The sequence below is a fragment of the Chaetura pelagica genome, unplaced genomic scaffold (genome assembly GCF_000747805.2).
Source record: "Chaetura pelagica isolate M959 unplaced genomic scaffold, ChaPel_1.0 scaffold680, whole genome shotgun sequence".
NCBI lineage: Eukaryota > Metazoa > Chordata > Aves > Apodiformes > Apodidae > Chaetura > Chaetura pelagica.
In genome coordinates, this window is record NW_009951748.1 from 104,266 (window position 1) to 130,615 (window position 26,350).

The following is a 26,350-nucleotide window of genomic DNA, read 5'->3' on the forward strand; positions in this document are numbered from 1 at the left end:
AGCCCCGGTGCTGCCCGCGGCTCCCGAACCCGCCGCTTCCCGGGTCCCGCAGCCCCGGGCACACGCGGACCCGGTCCCGCAGCCCCGGGCAGCGCCCGCGCGGTGCTGCGTTCGGACAGAACCGCATCGCCAGCTCCTAACACGGTGGTAACTACATTTTATTATGTACCCGCTGCTGCTCGAGCACCGCAATCCAGCAGCCAAGCCTTTAACACATCCCAGAGACCGGGCAGCTCCACGTCCTTCCAACGGGAGCATTTCATGGAGAAGCTCCTTCAGAGCTTGGAATACACGGAAATCATTGTTTGCTCTCTCAGTAACTAAGTATCCACACGGCGCTCTCACACCCGCATGGTGCGTTTATCTCAATGAAGAGACGAGCTTTTATTAGGCAATATTTACCCCTCAGACCGCCCGGCCTGCCATCTACCCCGGTCAGATGTGAAGGGCATCACTTCACTCTGCTTGGCTCCTGGATGCTCCGGGGGTGGCTGCAGGACCAGGCCAGTGCTCAGTAAGAACCAGCAAAGCTTTAGGCACAGAATCACAGTTCATGTCTCTGCTAAGGTCATCACCACCTGCTTTAACATCACGATTTGCAAAGAGCCTAGTTTGAAGCAGTCTGGTCAGTCCACTTCAGTTGCTTTCAGCCCCAAGTCAGAGCCACAGAAGAAACCATTGTCTTTAATAATACATCCCTCCTGAACTCCCAAGCCACAGGTATCAGGTTGTTTCCTCCCCTACACACACCACTCCACCAGACCAGCCTACACCCCACACAGTCACACCTACACAGCTCCACAGACCACGGACGTGTTTGTACCACACCAGCTGTGTGGCAGGCTCAGGACAGCCAGCCTTGGCCCCAGTTGCTCCTGTTTTCCTCTGCCACAACAGAGACTTCTGCACCAACAGGAGAGAGAAGCCCCCTTTCCTCCCCACCAGAGCACAAAGGAGCAGAAGTTAACCTCAAAGAACCAGCCCCCCACAAGCTTCAGCATCCCCAGACAGCAGCTGTCCCTTGCTAGGAGGAAGCCACCACTGCAGGTCTCAAGCGGCACACAGGACAGGTCTGTACGTGTCTTTTCCATGTTAGAAAGACACTGCTAAGGAAAAGTTAAAAGTTTGAGATGGGAACTGTTGAAACACACAAAGAAGCCAGGAGATGAAGTGATGCAAGTCCTCAAGCCCACCCACCTCCCACCTGCTGTCTAAAGCTTTTCTCCAGATCAGCAGCAATGAAATGATGAAAATACTCTCCACTGTTTCAAGGACTTCTCTTTCAGAACAGTAACACCCAGAGGACTCTCTCATCCTACTGTTTTGGATTTAATAAGAGCACAGTACTTCCCTTTCAACACAGCAAAAAAAATGCTGAACCTCTGGGAAGTTAAAAACCCCAAGGGATCCTTTCCCACTACATCCTCCTGCTCCATGTGGAGATCACAGGGCACCAGCTGATGCAGTGACAACCAGGACACAAGAGGACAACCAGGCTGGTTGTTCAGAGCAGCTGAGCAGAACTGTTCCTCTAAAAGGCTGTACTCCCTCTCCTCAAGGGATAACAGGAGAGTTGAACAGCAGAACTGTTCCTCTAAAAGGCCGTACTCCCTCTCCTCAAGGGATAACAGGAGAGCAAGTTTGGCAACTATAGACAGAACCCTTATGGAAAGAAGGACAGCTCCTTAACAGATTCAGATAAAAGATTAATGTTCAATCTGAAAACACTGGTTTGAACCTCAGCCAGCAATTGTTTATGTATTGCTGCCTACAGACATCCCTGAAGAGCCCATACTTTTTTTTTTTTTTTACACTTCACAGCTTTGTGTATGGTGTTCTCCAGTTTCAATCCATTCTTTGAATTACAGCAGCAGAAAATCCTGATCATGGATTAGTCTGGGTATCTCAGCAGCAAGAGCAAAGGGTAGGTGGTCTGTTATGACACAACATCCACTTCAGTCAAGCCTGAAGATCTGCTTAGCCTCTAGGTAAGCACCTTTACCCAGTTATCCTGCCATGCTCTCAGTGGGAGAAGTGCAAATCTCTTGAAACCTGCCTGGATCTGAAAAGCCTAAAAAGATCAAAAGCTTAACATATTCTCATTCCCAAACACACAAATACTGAAAAGGAAAAAAATAGTGGAAGTTCCACAGCAATTAGGAAAATAAGCCCCAACTTTAGTTATCTTTAAACAGAATTTAATGATAACCATTGCCTCAAGTATTCTCTTTTCCTCCGAAAGCGAGACTTCTGGAACTTAATTTTCATGCTCCATAGTCAGCAGTATTTTACTATAGTAACTGCATCTCTTTTCCTATAAAAAAGGAGTTACATGAAATCTATCAGTGGAATTTCATGTCCACCTCCCTCTGTCAAGGCTCTGCTCACTTCCTCTGAGAGGAGCGACCATCCTGAAAGCTCCGACACCGCTGCCCATGGGTACTCGTGCTGAGAGCAGCCCAGCACAGACCCCAGCCCTGCTCTCTTCCAGCAGAAGCCTGCAATGCTTTCTCTTAAGCTTCTGCGTTCTGAACATTCACACAACTCTGCAACATCTTCTTGCTATTTCATCACTTTGACAGCACGTGCCAGTGTCCCAGGGACCGAGCAGCAACACTTCCCCACTTACCAGCGCCAGAGACAAAGGTTCTACTGGTCACACACCAGAGCACACAGGCTCTGATCCCAGGCTACATACACAGCTTTGTGCAATTAAACTGAGAGAACTTGAGGTTTTATTATTTTTTATTAATAGCCTTCCCTTCTTCCTTGGCATGCACTCAAAGAACACTGGTCTCGTTCAGCTTGCAGACTGAAGTCAACATTTCAAAACCAAATCTGTTGTTCCACAGAGCTTCTGCAGGGCACTTTTATATCTGTTCACACACACAAAATTAATTTAGCTTTTAGACTTGCAACAATTAATCTTTACTATGACTATTATTTACATTTGTTGCAACACTCAAAACTTTTTTTTCCAACAGTTTCAGAAATTCTAAAAGTCACTGAGTTCTTATCTTCCCCCCTCACAACCACCCTTGATAACTGCTACTGATGTCTGTTATTTAAGACTTCTGGCTTGCAAAAGACAATGTACATTTCCAAAGGAAAAACAGCAGCTAAAGCAAATTGCTTTCCATACAGGTATTAAAACATTACATTTAAAGGATTTATTATAGATTGATCCTTAACAGTTTGCAACAAAAACAATTTAATTTCTCCAACTTACCTGCCACTGGCAGGGTAAGGGACAACATGACCTGGAAGTCACAAAACTATTCCAGCAGCAGAAATTCAATTTGCCAAGCAAAAATTAACTCCAAACATGACAATACATTCAGACTGAACACGAGGCACTGGGAGCATCACAGCACGGCGGGTTCAGAAGGAAAAGCACCATAAGCCAGGCCCTGGTAAGTGCTGCTGTCAGAAACAGCCTGTAAGAGCACACCTGAGGCCATGTTACACCTCCACAACCACCAGCTCATACAGACAACAGCCACACACATCAGGTCCAATGCTCTCAACTCAGGATCTCACCATTCAGAGACACTGGCCCTGAAGTTTCATCTTGAGCTGAATTCTGCCCACTCCTTTCTCAAGGGAAGCATTTCCAGCACTCAGCTTCAGATCCATCAGAGACCCATGTTTTTTTGCCTTTAGAATTGGACATGATATATAACACCAAATTTTGAGGAAAAATGATACATCAATCGTGCTGTCCCTATCAATTCCGGAGCAAAATACTATCCACAGCAGTCTGTAAGATCCTGAGATATACTCCAGTATTTCACTGCTCAATCAGACATCATTCCCAGTTATCCACATAAACCACAGAATGGCACTGGACTAAGTAACCTTTAAGAAGTGCTTGGGCAACTAAGCTGAGGTCCAGTATAAAAAGTCAAGATTAGTTTTACTGTGCATACCACCTCTTCCCTACAAAGCAGATCCTGAACTCCAATAGTTGTGTTAATACACATGAAAAGATAAATCCTGTATTTCCAACAAAGCTGTTTTACACTGAATTGAAGCACACCAATAAAGAAGATAGTCCTAAATAACCAAACTGAGACAAAAAAAAAATGCTACATTCCAGTAAAATCATGTAGGAGATCCAGGTTATACGTTGAGAAGAATAAGGAATTATGTGCTACTTTCTGAAGTTTCATACAAGCTTTTCTGAACTTCCAACCCTTTTCACATGATTCTATAGAGATATCAAGTTCCTTTCACACAGAACATTCTCTAAAGTAAACAAAATCATCTCTCCAGACAAATCTTATAATATTAATGTATAATTATTATTCTAGCAATTCAGCTTAACCAAAGCTTGAGAGCAAATCAAACCTAAGAGAGCAAATCATTTCATACAAGCTTTTCTGAACTTCCAACCCTTTTCACATGATTCTATAGAGATATCAAGTTCCTTTCACACAGAACATTCTCTAAAGTAAACAAAATCATCTCTCCAGACAAATCTTATAATATTAATGTATAATTATTATTCTAGCAATTCAGCTTAACCAAAGCTTGAGAGCAAATCAAACCTAAGAGAGCAAATCAAACCTAAAGCTGACTAAGGATCAAGTGTTAGGCTGCATAGGGTGCAAATTAATGAATTACATTTGTTTGTCTATGCTTCCATACTGCACCAGGCCTGAAAGCCAGAGGCTCTACTTCCCCTTTAGGCTGAGGGGGGATGGGGTGCAGAAGGGGAACACAGGGTGAGACAGGGAATGTGATTCAGATCACCCACTACTTGCAGCTCACAGAACCCAGGGAGTCACCCTGAGGGCAAAAAGACCCTAACAGCTTCATGGTATCAAACACCACCACCAGTATTTTTAGTAGTGCCAGGAGCAATGTCGTCTGGGGAGAAGATCATAGAATTCCAGACTGGTTTGGGTTGGAAGGGACCTTAAAGACCATCCAGTTCCAACCCCCTGCATGGGCAGGGACACCTCCCACCAGCCCAGGCTGCTCCAAGCCCCATCCAACCTGCTCTTCAACGCTTGCAGGGATGGGGCTGTTGCATTATCCCAGAATCCAGCTGAGTGGGTCAGCTTGTCTTCACTGCTCCATGTGAGATGGAATACAAGCCAGGATTTGGCACTAGAAAACCTGTAGTTTATTCCTGGCTAATCACACTAACACATTCTCATCAACTACACCCCCCTGTATGGATACTCAACACGCTCCATTGCAGTGCACACCAAGTGTTACACAGCCACTCAGGCACTTGATTAACTTAAGCTTGAGGCTTTAACACACATGCTTAAGGCCAGCTGACTGCCAGTGACCTTATTTTGTACAGGGCTGACCATAGCTTCTGCCTTACATTGTACTCACAAACACAGCAGAAACACCAACAACCCTGCCAGCAGCATGTATCAACTGCATGTTTCACTGTCTTGGCCTTATGCTACCCAACAACTCCATAAATATACCCAACACATGTAACAGAGCATCCCAGTTCATAAATCCTGCACCTCAACAACCCAATGCAGTCTCCTCCCTGTCCACTGCTCAGTTTAACCCCGTAACTTGCAGTTATCACCCTGCTTTCTTCAACACAGCTTCTCTCTCCTCCTGCTGGGATCCCTGAAGGTGCAGACCATCAGAGCAATGCTCCCTTGGACCATCAGCTCAGTTTTCAGGGGACAGCCAGTTTGGGGTTTTGATAGTAGAGAGATATCACTGGTGCCCAGGCAGTGTCAGCATCACTTTCTAAATATATTATCAACATTTCTAAAAAAATCTAAGGTTATCCTACCTTCCTCAACCCCACAAGGCTCAAAAATAAATCACCAAGCTAGTTTTGTACCAGACAAACTAAAATACATTTTTATTTTAAGCTGAGATTGATTGAGAGTCTCGTGAGAAAGATCAGAGTCCACAGAAATCATTAGGAAGCACAGCCTCCAGCACACCAGCTCTTCCATGGGCCACAAAGCCTCCCCTCACAGCTCAGAAGTTCTGCAGACTATATAGATGGCTATAATTTTTTCTACCATTTCACTGTTCCTGGGGTTTGAAGTAATGACAGTTAAGAACATCATTACTACTAGCAGATAATAACTCAGTATTCTCTGCACTGTTTTCCAAGTTACCACCATACACTTTGATCAAAACTTTGTGGGAAGAGTGTTAAATAACTCTTACTGCAAGTTTTATATAAAACCTGAAACAAAAGGCATTGCCAATTGTTTAAAAAATAAATAGAATATCGAATACTGTTAAGAACACCTTTCTAACCACACTGCTCTGGCAGCTTGATTCAGTCCTGGGGAGGAGTGTCCATGGTCCATCAGAGAGCCTTAATTTCAGGGCTGGGAGGACAGACACAGAGCGGACTAGGAGGATGGACACAGAGCAGAAAAGCTGACAAGTGTTTCCTACAGGGGGCAGTGGCAAAGTGTTGAGGCTGTGCCCTCATTGAACCATTCCCAGGCAGGACCAGAGGTGAGCTGAGGCACAGCCAGCCAAGCCTTTCTGGGCTCCAAACGTGCCTGCAAGCCATCTGCAAAGATGATCCCTGGGCACCTGAGGCTCTGCTGGATACACATGAAGTTCCAACCTAGTTCCACTTACTGAGTTGTCTCCACATGAACCTGAAGCTCTGTTATCACCATGAGGATTTGGTTTTTTTGTATCTCGAAGCAGCCCACAGGTGTAAGTGCTGAGCCTGCACAGTGGCACCCTGGCCTCCTAGAGGGTCACCGAAACAGACAGAGAAGGGCAAGCTCCTGTTCACAGCAGCACCATGTTTTGGTTGAAAAGGACCTTTAAGATCACAGAATCCAATCGTTAACCCAACACTGCCAAGTCCAACTAAACCATGTCCCTTATATGGTGATAAAGTATCTATACAAAGTCTACATAAAATATATATCAATATAACACAACAAGGTTACAACAGGTTTCTTTTTAAAGCTGATAAAAAGGCCCCCTCCAAATCACAAATGGGATTGTAATTTCCAGCAGAAAACACGAACAAGAACTTCAGTCATTTAATATTCTTTACTGCAACTTCCCCAACAAACAAGAGCCCAGACTCAAGTCTAGGGGAATACCTTCTTCTACAAGTTCATCTTTACACAGTGCAATATTCACCTTTAACTTATGCCCCACCAATACCCTGCTTAATCACAACCAACAAGCTCAAAGAAAGGTCTGTGTGAGCCCTTACGTCCTCCACTGTTCTGAGAAGTACACAAACTGAGAGGTCAACACTGACTCTATTTTAAATATTAGGCTGTAATGTATGAAATTGCAATAGAGTTCAGATCAACACCTTAACTGAAGCAAAACCTAAGTTACTTTCCAAATATATTAATGCAAAAAGACAACTCATTTCAAAGTTCTTGACAGCATTTGTAGCAGAATGCCCAAACCCACTTCCTTAAAAAACTACCTGGAGGCAGGCTGGGGCTTTGGAGTCAGGCAGTCATTCAGCTTAAGGGAACCAATAAAGAAGTTAGTCTTAAATACTCAAACTGAGAAAAAAAAAACAACAACTAAGTTTTGGGAATATAATGTAGGAGATCCATGTTACCTATTCAGAAGAATAAGAAATTAGGTGCTACTTTCTGAGGTTTTACATAAGCATTTTTGGAACACTACCTGCAATCCTAGAAATGCTCAGACTTCTCCCACCAAAATATTTTTTTTCATTTCTTTAACATTATTTAATTCAGCTGCTTCCTCTCCCACCTCCTGTGATTCTCAAAAATTTATTACTGAAACATAAAGAACAACTTGGTTGAAAAAGACTGAAAAGTTTAACCACACGGACCTTTGTAACAACCCCAAACACACCACTGTATGTTGCAAGTCTTTGCCATTCTCCAGCCAGGCCTCCTGCTTTCCCTTCAAACTCCAGCTGTTCCCATCTCAGGAACAAATAGCTGAACATTCTGTCCCATGCCCCAACAAATCAAGCTGGCCTTAGCTCCTCCACTTATCAGTCCAAACTCCTTACGCCGAGACTGAAGACTACACCGTATTTCCTTCTCTTTGTTGTTCAACTACATTGCAGCTTCACCTGCATGTAGCCTCAACGTAACACTTCTTGCTCATGCATCCGTTGTTTTTGAGGCAACATCTTGGTGTTCATCCTTCTGATCCCTTTAGCAACCTCTGCCCTTCCTCAAGGCTGGAGATCTAAACCATCCTGTAGTTACTCCAGAGCCTGTGTGATTTCAGTCATTCCCTCAAACGTGGCCATGGTGTCACACAGGTGGCTTAGGGGCAGAAATTCAAGGTCCATCTGTTCAGACTAGTATATACTGTGGGAACAGAACCAGTTCAAAAGAAATATGACAGCAATACCTGTTACCAAATTCTGCTGTTCTATCTATCAAATTCACATTACAGAAGAACTTGAGCGACCACATGGTACCAATACCACTTGCCATGTTTGTTTGTATTGCACTGCTGAATGATCACCAAAAAAAGGGTTCAAATACCCCAGATTAATTGTTTATAGACTATTCTCAGTTATCCTGGAGTTATTACTGCACAGTGACAACTCCTGCCTAAAAAAAGTAGGGCCATAAAGCAGAAGAGACCTTTAGGTTCTCACACATCACAGAATGACACTCATTCTCACTTTATAGAATTTAGGCTTCCTTCTTTATGGACTTTCATCTTGAATCTAGCCCCTCATGAAATATGAGATAGAAAAAAATCCTGTAATATTGCTTCTGCAGCACTCCCAAGAAGCCAATTTCTTCAATTTATTCATTGCAAGTTCAGCTGTTCTTATGACAACACTGTCTTTCAGTTCTTCCTTCTCCTTTTGAGGACAGGCTTCTTTTTAAGAGATTCACACCCCCACAATACTTTTCTGCCATTTAATTATTACCATCTGTAGTATGAATATCTTCACTTCTCCAGCCTACTCTGCTGCAGAAAAATGATGCTTCAAAACAGAAAAGCCTACAAAAAACACCACCACAAAAATAATTACATCAAGCAACCAGAACAAATAGAAGGATTTGGCAAGGGATTTTAAAGTTTTTTTCTCTCCCTCATGCATACTAACAACAGAAGTATTTAAAGGCCACAGAACACCACTGACCTGTTATGCCTTTTTTTGTTCTCCTCCACATCCAACTTCTCCTGCCAGGGTACTTTCCCAAGAGCACAAACCTATTACAATGACAGATTCAAGCTATCTCACTTGTTTCAGTTCCAAGAAGGCCAAAGTGACAACACAAACTCCCTGCATCCAAGGGCTTGAGAATCCCCAACTGCAAACACACAGGTTTCCTCACGTGTTTCTTTTCCATGCCTGCTCTCTGTAGTATATGCACTGCAATGTTTTTCAACCTATATCCTAAAAAAATCTGTGGTTCTTAAATCTGAACTTGCTACAAAGGTGTTCCACATCCTTTAAAACACATGGTCTGCAAGTGAAGAGCCAAAAAACCCCTACAACCCGAAACTGGCAACCCTTAGATTCTCCCACAGGTGAGCATCTTTATTTTCTCAAAGTCAAATGAATAATTCCAACAGTTTGGTTTTTTAAAATAAATACTAACAAAGGCAGAAATTAGTTATCTGAGCTTTTGCTAAGAGATGAGACCACACTGACCTTCGAGACCTCTCTGATTAAAAACTCGGGAGTAAATAAAACAGCTATAAAAACAGAAATTGAATTACATTTAACCTAAGTGGAGAGACATGGAGTTATTACCATGAGGTGGTACCTGGAAACATGGGTTACATGTTCTGTGGGCAGCAGAGCACTATCTACACTGAAAGAGAGCAGCTGAATAACTGAGCCAGGAAGCAGCCAGGACAAAACACAGGACAGGCTCAGCACCTTGGCCATTTGTTCATGGCACATTCTCCAACAGGGTTTTGATGTGTTCTGCTACAGTAGCAGAAGGATTTGAAGATCACAAAAAGATTAAACAGTATCTACTTTCATGTTATACACGTAAGTGGCCTTGCAGTATGGGCCGCTCAAAGACTTTCAGAACAAGATATTCTTACTGCTTTGTCAAGATGGAAGAAGCCAGGGAGGAAGGTTACACACTGCACCACCACCCCATGGCTGGCATAGAATTGATTCTAGGGATTTCTCTCACCTTTCACAATAACAGAATTAAATTAAAGTACTACAGTCGTACTCAGTCAAGTCACCACACCACTGAAAATAGCTGATATTAAAGATATATAACATTGTCTGCAGACTCATAGTAGGATCTATATTATTTTTGTTATTGCTTAAACCAAAGCATTTTTAGTTTCAGAAAACTTACTCTTGTTTTTGCTTGAAGTTATTTTTACAGGCACAACTAAGGACAAATTTCAGTATGAAAAGCAGCAGCCATCCAGCAGAAGGAAAGCACTACCTGCACAACCTCCTTTCTGCTCCCAGAGTAGTCAGGGTAGCCAAATACCACCTTCTCAGTCAATGAAACAGCATGATATACTGCCTGCACTGCAAGGAAGAAATGCCATTTGGATTACTGTCTTAATAAAAACACAGCATTAGTTACCCAAAGGGAGGGGTGAGTGTCCAGATGACAAAAAAGGCCTTTAAAAAGTCCAGAACATTTGTGCAGTTTGTCATGGTGTCTTGTATGTAATTTTTTAGATATATTTGAAAGGTTTTTTTCTTTAGGAGATGCATCCAAGTAACTCAAACTGCTTTCATATTTGCACAGAGGTCACCTAAGTGACAACAACTACACGTGTCTTTAAAAACCTTTGAACAGACTTGATTGTCAAAACCAATTCTGATTTACAATCTAAGCATAAACAAGTCTGTGCAGGGCTCAGATTTTACTGTTGAACAGCAAACCATTTAGATCCATTACATACCTCATACATTCTAACTGAAATGATATTTCACAGTAGTTTAAGAATTCGCTGTCTACTCACCGTTTTATTCTGCTTTTTTCCCCACAAGCTCAGTGCTGAAGTTTCTGAACCACAAACATTTTTCAGTAGATGAGGGCATCACTCTGGGTTTTTTTCTAAAACTAAAGAGTGGATCTTTGGCCTCAACCTTTGAGCTCCAACTGCACTGATGTTAATGCTGAGGATGTGAGGATGAAAACATTCTGCCACTGCCTTACTGGTTACTCAGAGACATATTAGCTGTACACAACCACCCTGCACACAACACACTTACCTCAGCTCCTAAAAGCATTCAAGTCCACAGATGAGAACAGCACTGAGTGCTAAAAAAACCACTCCATTTATTTGTATGAGACTGGACCCATAACACAGAAGACTGCAGCAATGTGCCTAATTTTACTTTAATTAGCCTGTCTGCTTTTGGAGCTGGTTGTATTAGCATTCCTCAAGAACATGGAATTTATAAATACTGCCTTTTTATTAGAAACGTTTGCCTAATAATGAAATGCTATCAGCAACCATCATTTAAGTTGAGCTTCCCACTCCAACAATCAATGACTTTTCACATTCCATATCGATCCTCCCATCAAAACAAGCAGCAATGTTTTGTTTATATGGTTGTACTACTGGAAACTAAACTTTTGTAAAAGCTCACACTATGGAGCATATTCCAGCAAAAGCCACCTCAGCAAGGTCACTTAGCACACAGATGCTACACAGAGGCTTGAAATCTTAGTGAGAGCAGTCCTGTGAATTTTAGCATTAAAATGTTATCAAAATTACCTAAAAGGAATTCTTGAAGTAGTTTAGGTTCTGACTATATTCCTGTTTTCTTACCATAATCTGCCTTCATTTTTAAGTGACAAGAAAGCATTTCTAAACTTTCCACTGTCACACAGAGCAACATTATAACCACAAAGCCACCTTAACAGGAAATGGTTGAAATTAATTGTTCTAAGCTATGGAATAGCTCACGAGAAGTTCCAGGTACTGGTGAGAAACCAGAGCGATACCATCCTACCACTTCTCTGGTTAACAACACTATATGAAATTCACTATATGAAATTCCAAAAAGTCATTGACCTTCAGAAGTAGTGACAGGTCCAAAAAGCCAGAATATGTCAACCAAGAGAGTTCTAGGCAGGAGTAAATACAGAGATATAAAATGAATTCTGTGGCAATTGGACTTCTGGTAAAGGGAAATATATTCACTGTTTCAGAAAGTTTACTTCAATATATTCCAGAAGCAACTGGTAAGACTTTGAATTAAGGCTGCAGACATGAGAGCATATAAAGCAGTCACCAAGGAGCAAGCTTTGACTTTGCAGCAGCAGTTAAGGCACTCGGGTCAGAATTCATCTGATTACTTCTCCCCTAGGCTGCCATGCTGTGAATAGATACATAAACCCAGAATGATAACAAAGGAAACTGCACAGAAGGGAGAGCCAGAGGCTCAACTAAACCATCTGACACCTGGGGTCAGTCCAGAGCTATGGCACAGGAATGCTTTTAGGGCTGCTTTTCTTACATATGGTATTTATATCCAGGAGTGAAAAGCATCCAAATCAGGAAGGTGAGAAGCTCTCCCTGCACAAACAACACCCAAATATTCCACATAGTAACAAAGCTCCAAGAAAATTACTGACAAAGTCATCTGTATAGAAAATAAACTACAGCGTACCTACCTGAGCATAAGGCAGGAAAAGAGCAGCAGAGTTAAGTACACAGCCACAAACCTTAAGTGAAATGATACTACCAGCTAACAGATTTTCATTCCATGGGAAAGGCAAGTCTTTCAACTACAATCACCTTCCCACTGCCAAAAAACAAATGGGAAGAGAACCCCTCCAGGTTACTCTTCCTGCAGAGGCACTGACAGTTTCAATTCCTCTTCCACAGGAAGAGTCATTTGCTCTGTACATAAAAATCCAACTCAGGTTTCCCAAAATCATGAAAGAACAGAACAGCCACAGAACAGAAGGGAGCATCAGCAAACCTGCAAAAGGCAAAGACGAGCAAACACATTTGGCAACACGTGTTCCAGGTCCAAGGCACTGATTCTAAAAAACTTCTTCCAGCAACAGAATTTAGCATCTTTTTATTTTCTTTCTCAAGACCTGCACAATATCTAAAGAAGCAAACTAACATAAAACTGATTTGTGTATGTCTCTAGACAAACTGAGCATTTTGTAACATACCAGGCTCAAAACCGCTTCCTTCCAACTATTATCTCATCAAACATAGAAACTAGTCTTTTGCTTGCACTAGTCTGTATCAAACAGGAATTACCATCCTTGGATTCAGGGTCTAACCCATGTACCCAGATTTTCACCCTATAACAACTGCTCTCAGAGTCGTCCGTTGTCCAACCAGAGGCTTTAAGTGTCCACAATATGCAGTTGTTCCAATTCTGCAGCTCAGAAGGCCAAGCCGGCTGAGAGGCGCAGGCGGCTGAATGCGCTGAGGACCAACAGCACTGCTGCAGGAAGCAGCAGCTTTAGAACCACCACAGCAGAAGACTGAGAAGGGACAATATGCAGAAACTGAAATTGTTCTTTACAGTGAACCCAGCACTGGTGTTGGGAAAACTAATTGGAAAAAATATTTTTTCCTAGTGTCTGCAGTCTTTGGGGCATCAAGAGTCTCAGCAAAACAAGCTGCTAATTTGACACAGTTTAGTCGACAACTTCTCTAAGTCTCTGTCGCCTGAGCAACTGCGACCTGACCAGCACATGGGTTCTTTAGAAGGTAGACCTTCAACGTCAACTGGCACGTGACTCTAGTCTTCAGTTTTGCATCCATCTTCCTCTCCACTCACAAATTCAGAGCAAATGCAAGGAAAGCATTCAATGCTAGGGAATGAACACCCAATAAACAGGAAGTATCCAGTTTTCTTTACACCTACAAAGCCTCGTACCTCGTACCATTAATCTATTTTCAGAATATGGCAACAGCAATTCATCAATTAAAAACTGGCTTTAATATAATTTGTGATATTATAGAACTGACGTGCTAAAATCAAAACCTGTCACATTTAGGTGCGACTGCCTGAAAACTCAGTAACTTCCATCTAATCACTGCAGTTCCTCCATGTAGGTTACAAGTTTATCATTTAATAATTTCTTATATTAATAGCTTCTCTGGTGAATGGGATGACAAAAATCTGTGTTTAACAGAAATCATGTCATGATATAACACTTTTGCCACTTACTTGTTTTTACAAGTAGTACTTAGACACTAACATTTGTGGAGCTGCTACAAACATCAACTTAGCCAGTAATCCAAACACAAGCACCTTCTTCCCTTAACTTGAAATTGGGACATCAGCCTTCCTGACTGTATTGTTCCGAGAAGGCTAAGCAGGATGTCAGCTCCTGAACTCACAGTGTCATGGCTCAAACAACTGCAAAGTGTCCATCAGCAGAGTCTCTGTTGCTACCTCTGGTTAGCAGCCAGGCTTAAGGTGTATGTGCAAGGGCAGTTACGTACCTTCCACACTGGAGATGGGACCTCAGAGGTCCTACCCCTTATTTTTAAGGCTGTTCATTAATATAAACATGTACAAAGTAACCAATTTCATCGTATCTCTCCATGCAGCCAGTTAATGTAAGGGTATCCCTCATAATTAACCACAACATGCAGTTAAAGGCTGCTTCTAACATGAAAGCAAGTTGTTACAGAAAGCCTCTTGTTTGCAAGTGACACGATAATGAATTTTTCTCTGTATATGTTTTAAAGGACCAGCTGTAAGTATTTGGGACAGCAGCTGTTTATAGTAATACAGAAATTCTTAATATGCTACAACTTCCTATTTTTTCCCCAAGGGCCTACTCTCCATGAAGAGGGGCTATTTACTCATTCACTACCCATTTATGCTAAAAGATATGGAGCAAGACGAAGAGCCCCTTTCTCATCCCAGTTCCTCCACTTCAGCATTCCATCCATGTCAGTGTTTCAAAACCAATGCTTTTTGTATAGCTTTGCACTTTTTTTAGAGAAGCATTAAAACATCTTCAGACCATACAAGAAAATCAGGCATCAGAAAATTAAATATTTCCAAAACAAACCTGCACTTTAAGAAAGGAACAGGCACACAGTCATGTTTCGCAGCATGCGCCGTGGCCAACACACACACTAATCACCCTGTACCCGTTACCAAGAGGATCAAGAGGTGAAATCAAAAGACAATTAACACAGAACTGTGTCTCTACTTCCAGACACCTGTAGTTTAATTAACATTTCACAACAAGGCAAGCATTGTTGTGATGAATTCGAACTCGAAAAAGAGTTATCACCAGTTTCCACAAGTCAACACAAACTAATATCTTAAATCAATTCTGTGAACAATGAAACCAAGTTTTCCTTCAGTAACTTTATTCTAATGTGAAACATGAAGAAACAAGCACCCAAATAACTCCAATATAGTATGAAACTTTAATAAAAGTTGTTTAAAAAACAAAGAGCAAAATTTTAAAAATAAACTGAAAGGCTTGACTCCTAATCACACATCTTTCTGACATCAGCAAGAGTACTTTCAGACTTTCCAAGAGGAAAAAAAAAAAAAGGAAACAAAGATCTGCTGTTGAAACATCACTCCCAAAGACTGTTGAAACGCATAACATGAAGCTTCAGAGACAGACAGTTTTATTAACAGGAGGCTTAATTTTAAACATTATATACAAATCACATGACTTTTCCAAAGTTGGGACCACCTAGTAATCTGTCAAAACAAAATTATGCTAATGAGTTACAGAAGCATCTGTGTAATGCGACCCCCTCTTTATTGAAGTACACCTTTATACAATCCTTCCACACATTCCTGTACTGTGAAATCCTCTCGGGACGCAGCGCTGCACAGGTTTTCAAATCTCTCCTACACACCACATGAATAAAACTGTTGCCACTTGCACCTCTCAATTTTGCCTGACCATACACTTCAGTGTTCCATGATATGGAACACCAAAAGGCACTGGTTTTCTTTGTCCAAAAAAACAAAATGGTTGAAAGTTTACTATGTTTAAGTACAATGATTTGCAGGGAATAGCAGGATTTTTCAGGCAATGCCCAAGTCTTAATATTTATCATAAGCCAAGCAAGGATGAACCAAAAAAAAATAATCTACTTTTCACTTGTGTAATTACTTCCTCTCCAATTCTCCAATGGAAGGTTTTACTGCACAGCAAAGAAAATGGCAACTCTTCACAAACTTTGAATACAACAGCACAACTTTATTGCAAAAATATATAGTAAACTCAGTGTTTTCAAGTTTTGGAGAAAAATAAATTTCATCTCTGAATTTGCCCATAGCAGTAATTCACGACAGAGTTGCTGAAGATAAAAGTTTCTTCCATATATAAACTAATTTAAAACTTTAGCTGGACTCCAATCTTCTACTTATAATCACCACTTTGGTTCTCTTAGCAGAGACTCTACATAAAGAGTTCAAGAGACATGAGAAATACAACATCAATATCCAACTAGTGTCAAGGATCCTATTCCAACCGATTCATGTAATCCTAACAAATCAAGCTACTTAAACAATAATGAGGTTCTCAAGTTGTTACTTCTACTGCAAATGTTTTATAAGCGTACTATAAAACTCAATGCTTGAGGTTAGCTATACTTGTGGCAAAAGTCTTATTCTGCACAGTTATAATTGCAATATATAAATAACTAAAGGTTATTCCACAAAGAACAGCTTGAAGTGTACAGAACGATTCTGCTCATACTTAAAGGACTTAGTTTGGTAGACACATCAGCAATGGGCATAATTCAACTGTTCATACAGTGAGAATCTTGGAAAAAAATAAAGATACATACACAAAACAATTAATCTGTGTACACTGAGAATTCATTCCGTTGCAGAGTAAAATCAGGACTTTAAACAAAGCTTTGACCTGTAAACAAAGCAAATTCAGCCAGCTTTTAACCAAGTCTAGAAATAGCTCCCTATTTTACAATGGCTTGCAAGAGCACCCACTGAAGAGCTTCACTGGCTTCACCTACTTCCCTTATCCAAATCTAAGTAAAACCAATCTAGATCCCTTGATAAGCACTGTGTCCAGGAGAGTTTACCAAACTTCTGTCATGAATAAGAATCTCTCTGGCTTCTCCACAGATTTGTACTGGAAAATCCACTGCTCATCCATCCTTGCAGTGTTTCTTATGTAATGACTAACCCAGTGCTCTGTCTTATCAAAACCAATCTGTTTTACAATTTAAACAATCCACAGGTTCTATCCTGGAAATACTATAAAAACCAATCCGGATGCATTTATCACAGCACTATGAATATCTATTCTACAACTACTGTGTATTAACAGCTACCCTAAAACAAGTTTTACTTTTCTGGAGCCTATAGGCCTGTCATTTAAATCAACAACAGCTGCCATAGCTTCATCACGAGACTCAAATGCAACCATTGCTTCTCCAGTGGGCATGCCTTTTTCATTGTATTTTAAGCACACTGAACCAGGGATCACTTGGTAACCATAAAAGAAATCCAAAATTTCATCCACCGAAACAGTAAAGGGCATATTTTGCACTTTAATGACAGTTGGTCCTGGCTTCCCAGACCCTGTTCCAAAACCTGGGGGTCCACCAATATGTATATTTCCTGGTCCAGGTCCAAACCCTGGAGGTCCACTTAAGTGCCCAAGACCACCAGCAATTCCTGGAGGACCAGCAGCAAAGGCAGGGGGTCCACTTAAATTGCCAGGACCGTTACCAAAAGTCTGAGGACCCCCTGCAAAACCTGCCGGTCCACCCAAATTCCCAGGACCCCCTGCAAAAGCTGGGACCTCAATACCTGCACCAGGTAAACCGCTAGCTGCAACCGTAGGTATTCCTGGTCTAGCATCAGGAAAGCCACCTATTCCAGGTGGTGGGAGAGGGGGACCAAATGTGCCAGACCCACTGAAGTTACCAGGAAAGTTAAACGGAGGACCGTTGTTTGCCTCCTTAGCAGCTCCCCCCAGGAAGGCATGCTCATCCCCCCCAGCACCCTGTGCTCCTGGCACTGGCACATTTCCTTGGATCGGTATTTTCAGTATCTTTTTCCCTTGAGATGGTGGGTTTCTCTCAATATCTCTCATTTCTTCCACAGTTATCAAACGCAAAACAACATCTCTTCCATTCAGCTTTTTACGGTGCAAGCGCTCAGCCTTCCGAGCATCCTCTTCAGCTTTAAACTGAACCAGTGCTTGTCCTAAACCTTGCCCGTTATTATCAACCAGGATTTGTATAGAGGTTTCTTCTACTGCCAGTCCCTCTAAAAACTGAAGGATCTCCATTTTTGTTATATTGTATGGAATATTAGATATATGTGCACACAATTTTGGCGAGCCTGGATCTCCCTCAGCATTCAAGAGCATTTCTCTCTGGTCATAGTTGAAGTTCTGCAACCTTTTACGAATTATATCTATCTTTTCTAACATTGCCTTTTTAGTAATTGGATGAACTTGAATAAAGCGATTCCCTATGTACTGCTTATGATGACACAAAGCTGCTTTATAATCAGCCTCGTTCCTGAACTCAACAAAACCCTCTCCAATTGCCTTCCCATTAGGTCCGTAAGCTATATAAATGCTGTCTTCAACTATATCCAGCTTTTTAAAAAAATCTATCACGTGCTTGTTCTCTGATTCAAAGGGAAGACCTTTCAAATAAACACAGAAGCCCTGCTCATGGGGAGATCTCGACCGTGACCTTTTCGGTGCACTAGGAGATTTAGACCTAGGATGGGCCTGGGGAGGAGGAGGGTGGGACTGCCCAGAGGGACCCAGGGTTTGCTTGAAAGTTATGTGGCCTCCAGCAGCTACCCACTGTCTCTCTGTTGCAGGACTAACTTCAACATAGCGCTGAATCATCAGCATTCTGTTTCGCTTCAGTGCTTCAAATGTATCTTGAGGAGAAAAAAACTTAACTAGTCCATTTCCATTATTTCGACCTACATGATCCTTCAGCATATGGACTGCATCCACACGGAGCCCAAGGAAAAAGTCTTTCACATCAGATTCTGTTGCAGAAAAGGGCATTCCATGAACGCTGACATACAAATCATCTGGATTGATTGGAATTGGCTTGACACTACTCTGAGAATTCATCTGGATAGGATTTACTGGATTCATGGGACCAATAAACAATGGATTCAAGCCGCTGTTCATATTCACTGCTGCTCCAGACCCATTCATTCCAGCGGGTAAAGGCGCTACAGGTGGAGGATTCATAGGAGGCATTTCTGATATGGGAGGCATAGGTGTCATTGGAGGTACAGGGGGCACGGGGGGAATCGGAGGAACCGGAGGAACAGGAGGCAGGGTGGGTACAGGAGGTGGAACAGGTATCGGGGGGATAGAAGGCATTGGTGGCAAAGATGGCATAGCTGGGATAGGAGGGATTGGTGGAGGAGGTACTGTGTTCATTGGGGATGCTGTGCTAGGTATAGTTGAGCTAAATGTTGGGCTACCAAAGGTACTCCCAAGATTTGGAGGTGCAGTCCCCATACTGGCAGTAGAAAACGTAGATATGCTTTTATTGCTCTCATGGACTGTAGTAGAAGCAGTTACTATGCTAGGAGAAGGATTATTAAAGTTAGGTACAGTAGTAGGTAAGTTAACCCTTCCACTCATTCCAGAACTAGGTGGTGGCCCCGACCTGCTAGCGTTTGCTGGCGGCATATCTAGATTGGCCGTTTCAAACCGCCTACGACTGAGTTCTATCATGTTCTGCATTTCAGTTTTACTGCTCAGCAAGAGTGTTACTTTCGACCCTTTAATCGTACCACCTGTGCGCATCATACCAAGCCTTGCATCTTCATCAGTGGCAAAAACGATGAAAGCCTCACCCAGTTCACCCCCTACAATATGCACGCCCCCATCGGGAATGGTCAATCCAGAGAAGAAGTGGCGAATGTCCATGGTCCCCGCCACAATCGGGAGACCTTGCAAGCGGATGACCACAGCCATGCTGCGCTGAAACAACACACACCTGCAGATGAGAAAAGGCAACGGCTATGTCAGACTACTGTTCATGACACCATGCAATTACCTATAGACACCATCTACTACAATTGCTTACATACACCTAACAACATCTTGCAAAGGTTAAGCATGTTCATATCCCAAGTTCCTTATTCATGTTTGTTTACTTCATACAGATTGAAGTATTAAACGTTCGTAAACATTTGGCACCAGAAATTCCAAAATAACTGTTAAGCAAAGACCCACAAGTGTCAGGAAAAAAAAAGGTAAAAAAACCCCACAACACAACAAAAAAACAAGCAAAAGTAAGGAACAGCAAAAATCAGAACTATCAGTAGTTGCATATTTAATGGAACATAAGCAAAATGAGTATTTTAGCCAAGCAAACAAAACTAATTCACCATACATTGCTATGGTATCTACTGTACCTGACAAAGTAACTGAAAAAGTCTGCACACCTATGGGAAATAAAAAGTTCTCTTTCATTCAGGGAGGGATTTTACCTCTTCCCAGGTGAAGATGACAAGGAACATAACAGTGGGCTGGTTATGAACAAAAACTCATTACAGACAGGTAGGAACAGCCAGACTGACATGGCATCCTGAGAGGGACCACCTAGATTATACTGATCTGGCATTTTTCTCCTAGCAAAGGCAAGGTCTAGGTGACCATGAAGCTAGCTAATCATTATCAACTAGCCTCAGACATTTTGTGACTATACAAACATCACCTAAACTAGACTAACATCTCTGCACATACTAGCTACATACTTGGCCTTTACAACTTTCAAAAACAACATATAATCTTGTAATAGTTGCAGCTGTTATTTTCAATATTACACCTTCCACCTCAGGCACAAGTCAATTATTTTTTCCTCTGCAGCTGAGGTTAGTGGAAGCTGAAGATAATTTTGAACAGGTAAATCTTGACAGCTACCTTGTGCACATTCTTTAGAAGAGCCTGAGATCATATGAGAAGTTCAAGACCAAGAGGAAACTAGGTAGTTCTCCCTTATTCTTGACAAACCTTCAGTAGAGTCTGAAAGCATTCTTATCAATACTAGCACAATTTACCAGTTCAGCAGCACCTTGTTTCACCTGAGCCACAACCTCTGAAACTTGACTTCTTAAGTACAAGCTAGTTCAGTGTCTCTACAGAAGACCTCTAAGGCTCCCATCAGTCCCGTACAAATGGTGTTAACTAGGCATTTGAAATCAAGGATGAACCCGATGACATGATGCAACCACCAAAGACTTCTGGCTGTATGCCAAAGCTGTGACCAACCACGATCAGTAACTACCTCCCAACATTGCACATTGGGCCAAGTACTGTAGCCCAGCATGCAGCCAAAGCTAAGCCAGCTGCATTTGCCTGTCCAGATCTTCCAACCACTTTACAGTAAACGTGCCCATAACACATCCTTCAATACTAGGTAAAGCCACTGTCCAACAACTTAACCATGCCAGGTAAGGTGGAATTCAGTACTTAATGAAAACAACAGTAACGATTCTTCTGCAGGGAAACAAGCAATTCTTCAGTTTGCATGATGGAATTTCAGATTACTTAAATGGGTACTTAAGTGTTCTGTTTTGTTGCCCAATAAAACCGTGCTAACCCGTCTGTACATCAAGTAACACAAGCAACACTGAGGTATATTAAAGGGCACTGGAGCCCATCCAACTGACACCAGAGAAGTGCAGAGGACCTTTCTCTCTCAAGGAATCAGCAGACAAGTCCACTGGCACAAAGTCAGCTCTGCTGCTTGAGCTGCTGTCAATGAACATCCAATTCCTCACTACACCATCTTGGAAGGGAATGCAACTTGCAAGATTAACATGAAAAGGGCTAAAAAAAAACAAAACACCACGACAAAACTAAGAAAACCCCTACTCCACCAAAGGATGGCAGCAACAGAAAGGGGGATCTATACTAAGCCTCAGGGATTCTTTCTATTTTTTTAAAGCAACTCTCATCTCCATGACAAGGTAACAAAAGCAACATCTTGCATTATCTTCTACAGTGACACATTTAACTTTATCAAGTTCACTGCTCCATCATTTTCCAACAGCCAAATAACTGGCCCACGTGGAAAAACACAAGTCAAAGTAAGAACAATCAATGCTACATACAAATCTAAGAAAGCATCTAAGATCTTTGCACTGTTGTAAAACAGCAGCATTTTTAATGATTCTGTACTTCTAAGTTGCCCCAACATTGATATCCATCTCTGAAACTGAAGTTAAAATTCTGCTTACTTTCTTCTGTACTTCTAAGTTTCCCCAACATTGATATTCTGAAACTGAAGTTAAAATTCTGCTTACTTTAATGAATCCATATTAAAGGAGATAGCAAAACTGAAGTTTACTATATTATGCTACAGGATTGCTTTTGAATTAGACAATCCTGAGGCAAGCAAGCAGTATAAAAGCATCCCTATTTTTGCACTTATGCTTTGAAAACTAAAATAATACTAACAGCAAATCCTGCCAGGAAGTTTGCATTTTCTCTATTTCCTATTACACACAGAAATTAGTTGTAGAAATTCTTATGCATCAAGAATGAAACATCTGAGGTTTCTTGTGTTAAATGAGACATTACTTTTATTTCCTTGCTAAAGCAAGAGGGATTATGATCTGATATGGCCATAAATTCTTTATCAGAACTGACACACTGTATTTACTAATGATTCCATTAATCTAGCCCAGGAGACAAATTAACAGATAAGGTCACAAAAGAATTCTTAGGAGTTCAAGGATTTGAACACCCACGTAACATCTGGGATAAAGCAAGTTTTTTTCATCTTGCACTAAATTCAAAATTTCATTATAAAAGCAAAGAGGTATCTTCAAGGTTTGTGACTATTCTATTTAGGTCCACTAAATCAGATGAGAAAAAAAACCCAAACAGCTGCTTAGACTTAAAAGTTGCTAGAAAAAACTAGCTGCAATGACTTCAGTGTAGTTAACTCCATTAAGTTTTGATTTTAATCTACATTTATATTAAGCAAATGCTTGCTATCAAGCAAGAGCTAACAGTAGCATGGTATGAATAAAAAGAATTTTAAGGATTTTATTGCATCAAATATTTTTGGCAAAAATATATTGTGTCAACTCAACTTCAAACTTTTCAGGACTTCAGTGTGTTAACAAGTATTTGTTTCATTCTGCGATTTAAGGAAAAAACAAGTCTGATTTTTTCCAGAGCACAAGTTTTCCAACTAATGAAGAAGCAACGCCCATTCAAATACTTCACTGGTCACTTGTAAAGATCAACACAGATGCAGGGGGAACATTAACTCCAGGCACAGGAAGGGCTACAAGCCTGGGAAGGGAGAACTGAAGGCTTCTCTTGAGCTGTTAGAGGTGTGCTCAGGATGCCTTTTCGCCCTGCACAAAAAGGTACTTTCAAGGCTAAGGTGGGGGCTCTTTATCATTGTGTGTTTGGTGTACTGTTGGAGCAGCCAGAAACACCAAATCCTTAAGCTGTGCTATGGACAAGCCATCCCCATTAGCAAGTAGAGATTAAAATGGAGGGTAAAGGGCTGCTCACAATCCCCCTGATTCAACTCATTCGACAGCATGTTTATGTCTCAACAGTGATGTCTTTAAAAACATTGGTGTTACACCGGAATAAGGTGTATGAGATGACAATACTACTTCTCCCATCTATGTACTAGGCAATAAAGTAAGTGGAATTTGGGTCATATACAAAAACTGGCAGGAAACCAGACTAGCCTTATAAGATGCATGCATTTTACATATTATGAAAAGTTTAGAAGATTCAGCATAGTCATTGGGAAGTACTGAAGTACAATCCCTACACAGTCCCAACAACGTATCTGGCAACTCTTGGAACAAAGACTAAAGAACTGGAATAACACTGGTATTGTAGGAGGAATTTTAAGTATCCACGCTGAGAGGCTGAGACTGCCTAACAAAAGCTAGAATTGCAGACTACCAGATTCTTTGTTTTTTTTTAAGGCCAAAATCAACCTGTTAGTTAGTAATCTCTGAGCTGGTTTGAACCTATCTGATCCCTTTAAATGCTGCAAAACCTAATCAGAACCAATTACTGTACATTTCTGCACTCCAATAGTCAGAAACACGCAGACGTGTGGCCTGCAGCAAAGTAACTACATTTTCCAACAGTGCAGAATGACTGGGAGAGTGTTCCAGCCTACCACATGCTGATGAAACAACAAAACATTCTTTTGGCAGAAAATTCCATTTACAAGAACAATATCACCAGAACCACCATCACCAGTGGGAGTCAAAGTAAAAAGACTAACTATAGATTATTTGACCCAAGTATTTTTATACCAATTCACAGACTCCAAAAGCTTCAAATATTTCTTAAGACATACTCAATATGCATATAAAGAAGTCTTCAATTCAAAGGCTCTTACCTGCAAAGACAGATGTTTTTTTCTTAACAAGTAGCAGAAGCCAAGCCAATCCTGTGGGCAACCAATTAAAACCAACTTTTAGACTGCAATAAAGAATAAATGGAGGCAAAAATCAATGCAGGCAACACAACAGCAGTAACAGTCCACAAAGAACTGTATATATAGAAAGTTCAAACCTGCGACCACCACAAGGCACTGCAACACACAACAACCACAAGAGTAAGAATGAATTTTCTTATACCTTATCTCTGCATGACCTACTGGTGACTGCACTGCACAGTTTTTGTATGGTTTTGAGACATGAAGATGCCTTCCACAAAGGATATGAAAAGAACCAGGAAACATTCAAAGAAGCTTTCAAATTTTCCCATCACCAACAGGTGAACAAATCACTCTTTCAAGAGCAAGAACACATTTTAACCAGCCTTTGCTCCATCAACCACGACACCTCCTCCTTCCTCCAACTGCACATCTTACTTGAACAAAGCAACATAAACCACACCTGGGAAAAGCTACAAAGAATTCTTCAGGAGTCACACAAACTGGTGAAACTAAGTGACATTTCACAGCCACCTCTAGACAGTCACCCCTACAAACCACACAGTAAGAACTCCCCACAGAGATACTGTATTTTCAGTTGTAATCTGTCATTTCATTATCCAGATCCTGATCAAACACTCATATTTTTCATCCCTGCATAAAAATTGTTTTTGTGGGATTATACTCAACAAGAGATGAACATTTTAAGTGACAACATAAGTATTTTGTATTTAAGGAAGGGGTGGAAAACACTTGGTCTACTAAGCAATGGAAGAGCATCTCATACCAAAATTGTGATTCTTTGGAAAACTATTCAGGAATGAATCATGCCAACAGGTAACTGCCTCCTCCTCACACAACCCAAATAAGCCATTACCAAAGTGAACTTAAAGAACAACTACCAAACCATCCACAAACTCCCTAACAGACAGAATTAAAACAAACAGATACTCACACATCTTCCAGGACATTAAAAGCAGACTTACAAGTGAGAAACATAAAACTGTGTTCTTCAGGCTTACATTAAAATGGCGTATGTATGTAGGAAGACTATTTTTAATCAGGCCTTCAAGAGAAACAAGCAACCCTGTATTAGAAGGATTCACCTATATGCTTTCATATGTAGCAGTATCAAACAGCAGCTTACAATGCAGGAAAGAATGTGATCACCTGAAAAAGTTTTATGCAAAACCACATCTGCTTCAAGAAGCAGACAAACCCTTCACGCACAAGGAACTTCCCATTTGGAAGAAAAGCTCAAATCATTTAATATATTTCCAGTATAACAACCACAGCATTTCATGTGCTCCTCTTCACAGCACTGAACACCAGCTGAAGATTGGTAGTTGACCAAGACAAGATGCTATAATGTGAAACAACATAAAACCAAGCAATGATCATCAGAAAAGGTGCAGAACTACACTCTGTGTTTAACCTTTCCACCAAATACCATCGACTTTTGTTTGTAACTCTTAATTCTCTCAACTTTAAAGAAAACCATCAATCACTCTTGTAGGTAAAGACATCCCTTCCAACCAGCCACAAGAGCTCATTAACTAGGCAAGCACGGACTAGGGCACAGGTGCCTCACACGGGGCTGACCCCGCACCTCTGGGGTTTTAGGGTAGAGACCCTCCACAACACCCTACCAGCTACACAGAGAGGTCCACCATCCGCCGGGCACAAAACAGCCGATGAAACAACCTTAAGAGGAGTCCACCGAAGAAACAACCTGCCGATCTTCCTGCCTAACCTCAGCAGATCGAGGTCGGTAAGAAAATCACTGAGAAGAACAGACAAGTTTAAGAGTCAGTAAAACCAGAACCAAGAGATTTTTGGAGCAAAGCTCACAACGACTCCCGGGACCCACTTGAACACTAGGTTGTTTTTGTCTCTCTCTTTTTTTTTTTTACAGAGCTGTTTTTTATTAGTGGAGGGAAGCGTTACGTTACTGCACAGAAACTCCGCTGGCGTTCCCAGCGCCGCAAGCACCAGGGACCTTCCCCGCCGAGCGGGCAGCGTTCGCCTCACCTCACCCCCCGGGGCC

The 26,350-nt window shown here is 41.5% G+C and overlaps 1 protein-coding gene across 1 annotated transcript in view; it reads right to left on the reverse strand.

Annotated features, from left to right (window-relative positions):
• RBM12 (RNA binding motif protein 12) overlaps positions 1 to 24,347 on the reverse strand; it is a 45,267-nt gene extending 20,920 nt beyond the window's left edge. The window contains exons 1-2 of the mRNA XM_009995087.1: positions 24,265 to 24,347; positions 17,214 to 19,866 (exon numbers count right to left, since the gene is read on the reverse strand). Of these exons, the coding sequence (XP_009993389.1) occupies positions 17,214 to 19,844 (2,631 nt within the window). The 5' untranslated portion in view covers positions 19,845 to 19,866; positions 24,265 to 24,347. The remainder of the gene's footprint in view (positions 1 to 17,213; positions 19,867 to 24,264) is intronic.
• Between the last annotated feature and the right edge of the window lie 2,003 nt (positions 24,348 to 26,350).